The sequence below is a fragment of the Chenopodium quinoa genome, unplaced genomic scaffold (genome assembly GCF_001683475.1).
Source record: "Chenopodium quinoa cultivar QQ74 unplaced genomic scaffold, ASM168347v1, whole genome shotgun sequence".
NCBI classification, from domain to species: domain Eukaryota; kingdom Viridiplantae; phylum Streptophyta; class Magnoliopsida; order Caryophyllales; family Amaranthaceae; genus Chenopodium; species Chenopodium quinoa.
In genome coordinates this window covers 1,620,326-1,626,553 of record NW_018744718.1, presented here as the reverse complement: position 1 = coordinate 1,626,553, position 6,228 = coordinate 1,620,326, and the positions used below count along the sequence as shown (strand labels likewise).

The following is a 6,228-nucleotide window of genomic DNA, read 5'->3' as shown; positions in this document are numbered from 1 at the left end:
CTATTTATTCTGAGTTGATTGTTTGTAGTATCCTGCGAAAATGACTAGAACAGCTCAACTGGACCGCGTCTTGTGATAATTGTACATGACATGAACATGTTTTCCTTCATGTATGTTAAGACGCCCTTTTTTGTCAGTAATCGTTCTTCAATATTTCTATACCCCCCTAGAAGATCCGTTTGAAAAAACTTGTTCCCTAATGAAAGATAATCAGACTGTTTCTGTCGCCGTTGCTATGATAGCTAAGACTACTTAGTTTCACACTTTCACCTTGATCATCTAATGAAGCAAACATGTTCATGTACGAATGTCACAAGACACTGACCTAGTTGAGCTCTGCTCTCAATGTAAAGATGAATGTCAAAACAATAATGAATCATGAACTAATGATGTGCACAAAAACTGACCAGATTTATAAAAGCATGAGCAGATATTCATCCTTAAAGGGCAAAATAGGATATAGTCATCAAATTATGAAATACACCAAAATCTTCTACATTGCGGCGAAGGCCAGCAATTTTTTAGGAGCTTCAATTTTAACCACCTTAATCCAGCCAATCTATCTAACTACCTATATAATTCAACGAACATGAGCGCCTTCTTGAGGCAATCTCAGCATTTCCAGCTGGTAGGATTATTTTCAGATCCTCACTTTCTATTACAAATTCTACAACCAAACAAACTCTTTCTTCTTTCTTGTGTTTTTTGCATTGATAAATTATAGAGCTAACAAATAATTATAATCTTACTGGGACTTGAGCCTCTCAGATGAACTTCCTGGCAGGTCACCAACTGTTGGATTCAAATCGGACCCACTGCTGAGGGAACCGTTTTCGCTGCTGTTCTCAGCCACGACTGGGATCTTAACAGCAGCTCTCTCCATCTCTTTTTCGAGGTCCTCCTCCCTACGCAACTCAGTGAATTGTTTGTCCAATGACCTGGCTGCTGCTAACCATGCGGTTACAATTAGCAACAGAATTCCTCCAAGGTATGGGGTTGAGTTGGCTAGTGAGCCAAAGGTCAAGATCATGAACTGCTGGATTAGAGCACCTCCTGACTTTCCAAGTGGGTTGCAAACAACATCAATAGCTGCCTTCCCCTTAACCTGCAGATGCATTGTATACGACGTTAATAATGCAGAACCACCAGAAAAAAAAAAAAAAAAAAAAAAAAAAAAAAAAAAAAAAAAAGTGTAGAGTAAATAATATTCCATATATTAGATCTTAAAGGGTTAGCTGGAAAGTTACAAGGGTGTTACTTTCAAATATCATTAAATATTACCCGCTGTGAGGTTGGGTTATTAACGAAGAGGAAGAGAATTTTAAGGTATATTCCCAAAGTAGAATATTGAAATAAAAAGAAAATCTTTGTGTTATTAAGATAATATGATCTACATTTCACCCTCGCTCTCCTCTCTACCCTTAAATCAAACTTGTATCAATTTTGTCTGACTAGTATTGTCCTTGATGATGAGGAATTAAAAGAATACAGCTTTCACATGTAGAGTAATTGAGCTCTGTTCTACTTTTAGGAGATTGGGGGTTTGTTACTAGGACACTTTATTTCACCTCAATAACGTGTGTCAGATCCTTAAGGCGTCAACATGGGTCCACCGAAATATGGGAGATATTGTCATAAAATAGCCAAGTCAAAACCACTGAATCACTGATACCCGAGTTTAACATACATAAGCAAGTCCAGGTAATAATTCTTCAATATTATTTTAAATAAATAAGTACTTAATGGAAAGGTGAGGAAATGAAGCGAAAAAAACGAACGAGATGAGATAAGGGTGAAGAGCAACACACACTTACAACCCTCTAGTATTTCCAAGTAATTCAAGTGGAGGTTACCTTTCTGCTTGTTTGCCCATATATGGAAATTTGTTTGCTTACCCACCCCATTATACATTCCCCTTCAAGTAACACCTCTTCCAAAAGAAGCATGAAATATTGTTCCTTTCTTTCAGGACTGAGTACAGAACCAGAAACTATCTCTCTGGACTCTCGTTTCACCAAAATAAAAGAAATTTGAAGATCCAAAAGACAAAGACGATATTAAATTAGAGAATTCAGCAGAACAAACCTTAGTGTCCTCGTCCAATGGAATGTAAGCCATTTCCTTGCAAGGATCAAACAAACTGTACTTTGCACTCTTGCTGAAAATATTTTGCAAGGCACCCACATAAACTGCTGCTAGAAGAGGAGTCAACCCAATGGATCCGATCATTGGTGCAAGTGGAGCACCAAATAAAATCAATGAGAAGAATCCAACTCCTGTAATGAGAAGAACTGTAGGTGTAATGGCAGCTGCAACTCCCCAACCAAACTTGTCAAATATGAACTGACTGGCAAGCATCATTGTGAAGGTCATTATCCCGGTTGCCGTTGAAAAATCACCCATGAAAGCAGAATATTCGTTTGGACTAGGGAACTGCATCAAATATAGATATGAGAAGTCAGCTACAGACAACAAAGTAAAAGTGCATAAAAGATGTCAACTGTAAATGAATCCATACCTGAGCTTTAAGCTTTGACTTCCATGTAACCTCAACAAGGTTAATACTGATACCATAAGCAACAACAACGGTAGCAAGATCCCTAATGTACTTTTGTGACACCAAAAATTTCAAGCTCTCCATTGTTCCCATTTTGACCTTCTCCTGTAAAGTTATGTCACAAAAAGGGTCATATAAGAATCAGTTATTTCTTTTCATCCTCCTGAAGTCCTGAGCCAATAAAATATCTAAAAGCACTTGTTTTGTAGATGATTGTTTTTTGGGGACATCCAAGGACAGCGAAATAGATGCAACAATTATGAAAGAGCTTTAAGCAATCCTACAGCTTTTAACAGGTATAATAATTTGCATAAAAATCTGAAAAACAAGTTAAAAATAGATTTGTCGGAGAAAACTAATCTCGGGAGTTCAAGAACAGAAATAAGGTGCATCAGCTAAGAAAGAGAGGCCAAATAACTCATATATGGTGATCATCCTGATTTTGTAAATTGTGAAACTACCAACATTGTGTACATAGATAACAAAAGGCAAGCACTAAATATAAAATGTTCAGGACAAATTTAGATTTATTACTGCTTACTCATTGAATTTTCTTACCTTTTTCTTCTGGCTGCGGGTTGGAAGCGGTACAAATGTATTCACCCACCAGTAAATACCACAGATAGCAAGGCCCATTAGTACCACAATGCTCATCATACCCTTAAGAGAGACAGCCCAACCATCTACACCAGGCCCCAAGTTTTGCCTGAGTTGGGAGAAATATTTCACTGTTCGTCCAGAGAAAATGAGGGCAATATTAGCTCCTAGCCCAAACAGAGGATAAAATCTCTTAGCTTCATCAACCGTAGTGATCTGCAAGTGACAGTAAAGCATGTAAGAATTTGCAGATATATTTTTGAACAAAATTTAAGAAAGGAAGCCATATCCATACTTGATTGATAGCAAAGCAACAAAGATTTCCCTAGTGGATTCTCAAAGGATCTAATCACAGAGAAAAAATAAAAGAAGTGATGACATGACTGTAAATCTCCACACGTTTGAGAAAAAGAAACAGCAAACTCAAGGCTCCAAATTGTAAGGAAGTCAGCTTGTTCAAAATATATGTCATCACTACCAGTCTACCATGAACAACTAACTAAGAGGGTGTAGACGGTGTCTATTTGTACAACTAACTAAAAGGATGGGATTGCAGACAGATATTCTCAAAAATCTACCCATTCTGAAAGGAGTGTAAGTATTAAGTCACTTAATTTGAGATTTAGACCAACATGAAGAATGACTGGATACTAAATTGCCATTCTTTCAAAATTAAAAGCACTGTCCCCCATTAAAAGAGACAGTATACCCCAATTCTCTTAAATTAAAGCACTAACAAATAAGAAAGGTGGAAAGAGAAAAGACAGTAAGCTAATTGGGATTATACCCAAGATAGATAGTCAGGTCCAAGTGTCCAACCCCACATCTTACAAAATAATTACCATCCAATTAATCACAGCCTTGAGCAGATAATCTACACTCAATGGAGGTTTAGATGCCTTCCTCACGATGGTGAAAAGAAGTCAATTCCCCTCATTCAGAAGAAGATCTACCCCCCCCCCCCCGGTGGCAACACATAAATCTCAAATACTACAATCTTTATCTTTAAAAAGGTAGATAATCAAAATCACATACAACATCATAAGAAAATGTTACTACCTTTTAACAAAGAACTTAGCATCATGAAGACAAGCAAAAGTACAAAAGTGCAGCTACAAATCCTATCAGTAACAGACTAACAGTCTACAAAAATTACAGCACAATATTCCTCTACATGACATGACACATGAGTAGTTAAAGTTAACTGCAAAATCTTGTATGAAACGACTTACGGTCTCATATAATTAACTAAGTAACCTAGATAACTTTCTACTCGTATGGAGACCTCGTGACATTAAACTTCCTCAAGGGGTAACTTTGATGCCTCACACAAAAGACTTGCTCAATACTTTACACCATAAGAATCCACAAATAGATTTGACCCAGAAGCAACAATATGAGTCACAATCACTAAAGCATCTACTACCAAATAATACTTACAAAAAAATATTTTAAAAAAAAATCCTAGAACAGGCATGATAAGGTCACCTCAAAGCTACATTAGTCAACCAATAACTCAGCAAGAATCTGCCATATTGTCACACAGTGTAACAAGGCATGTAATTAAATTGTAAAACTCAAACACATAAGATGAGGAAAATTTTAAAATTGTTGATTTTCACAATAAATCAAGAATACATATCCCAAACAACTCATTGTTTATTAACAAATGATGGAACACCAAACTGTAATATCAACCAAACAAATAGATCTAATTTTCAAAATCTACTAAATTCCATTCAAAATTTATTTATGCACAATAATAGAATAGAATAAACTACAGAGTAAAATAAAATAAATACCACTCATTCTAGTATCACCCATAATCAAAGATGCAGAACATAAACATTAGAATTAGAATATACATAATAGGCATACAGTAACTAATCAAACTACAATAGTAATAATTCAATGGAATAATCACCTGATTAGCAAAACCCCAAAAGAGCACAGAAATGACCACACTCCCCCATAGCTCAGCCATGACATAAAACAAACAGAAACTCCAGATCCTCAGAATAGCAAGGGGACCGAGAAACCTCGGTCCGAGCACAGTCAGAAGCTTATCAGCAAGAGCAGTGGGGTGGAAATAATTGCTCATAGGATACAAGACAAACCCAAAAGCACCAAAGAAGGCAATGAAGGGAAGAATCACAGTATAAAACAATGTCTTCCTAGGCAAAACATCAGCCAATTTAGTGTATAACACCATAAAACCAACAGCCATTGGCAAATTAACCCAAGTTTTCAGAAATGGAATAATTTCAGCACTAGACCCTTTTGCTGTTACAACTAACACATCCTTAGTATCCCTCAAAATTGTGTAATTAAATAGGATACAAAAGAACATTAATCCAAGTGGAATAATCTTCTTATATGTGATTAATTCAATCCCCAAAAACTTTGGTTGTTGAATTTCATCACCACTACCACCATCAGGCGCAGCAGCAGCTGCAGCCGCCTCAGCCCGACAAATTGGAGAATTTCTCAAATTCTGGGCAAACCCTTTTGAATTTGACACAACCCCATGAAATTTTTGAAACCCATTTGAAGAAATTGAAAACCCTTGAAGAGGATTAGGTTTCAGGGCAATTGGGGTGCTAATTCTTTGCCTAATTAAACTACTTTGAGGTGATTTGAATACCCTTAATTTGGGGTTTGAAGGTAGAGAAAGAAGGCCCTTTGTTTGTAGAACAGCCTCCATGTCTCTCCCTCCCCCTTGTTTTCTTCAACAAAATCAAATGAAAATTGCAGGAAAAAATTGGTAATAAAAATACCCAGATACAAAAAATTACAGACAAATTGAAAAAAATGATGAAAACCCAAATTGGAATTTCAAGATATGAAATTTATTTTGTTTTTGAGGAGAGAGAAAATGGGAAGAGATGTGGTGATAAGGTGGCTGAGAAGATTTTTAGGCTTCTCAGAAGGAATATGGGGTTTGGTGAATTAAATTAGCAAACTTTATAATGGGAAAGAAATGGACAAGCCAAAAACCCTTAGATGAAAAATAAAGGGGTTTTACAAAAATACAGTAGGAATTTTGGAGGAGAAAATTGAAAATTAAAAAACAT

The 6,228-nt window shown here is 36.3% G+C and overlaps 1 protein-coding gene across 1 annotated transcript; it reads right to left on the bottom strand.

The window, feature by feature from the left end:
* Nucleotides 1–392: 392 nt before the first annotated feature.
* On the bottom strand, nt 393–5,858 carry LOC110703301 (plastidic ATP/ADP-transporter-like). Its single transcript, XM_021881088.1, has 5 exons — nt 5,079–5,858; nt 3,116–3,370; nt 2,519–2,662; nt 2,086–2,433; nt 393–1,105 (listed from the first exon to the last, which is right to left on the bottom strand). The coding sequence occupies exons 1-5, from the start codon at nt 5,856–5,858 to the stop codon at nt 746–748; spliced, it is 1,887 nt and encodes a 628-aa protein (XP_021736780.1). The 3' UTR covers nt 393–745.
* Between the last annotated feature and the right edge of the window lie 370 nt (nt 5,859–6,228).

Excerpts from the sequence above, each read along its gene's own strand:
- LOC110703301 (XM_021881088.1), bottom strand. The coding sequence starts at position 5,858 with ATGGAGGCTGTTCTACAAACAAAGGGCCTTCTTTCTCTACCTTCAAAC. Across the intron at positions 2,434-2,518 it reads AGTCAAAGCTTAAAGCTCAG|TTCCCTAGTCCAAACGAATA; the intron begins GTATGGATTCAT and ends TATTTGATGCAG. Across the intron at positions 1,106-2,085 it reads CATTGGACGAGGACACTAAG|GTTAAGGGGAAGGCAGCTAT; the intron begins GTTTGTTCTGCT and ends ATGCATCTGCAG.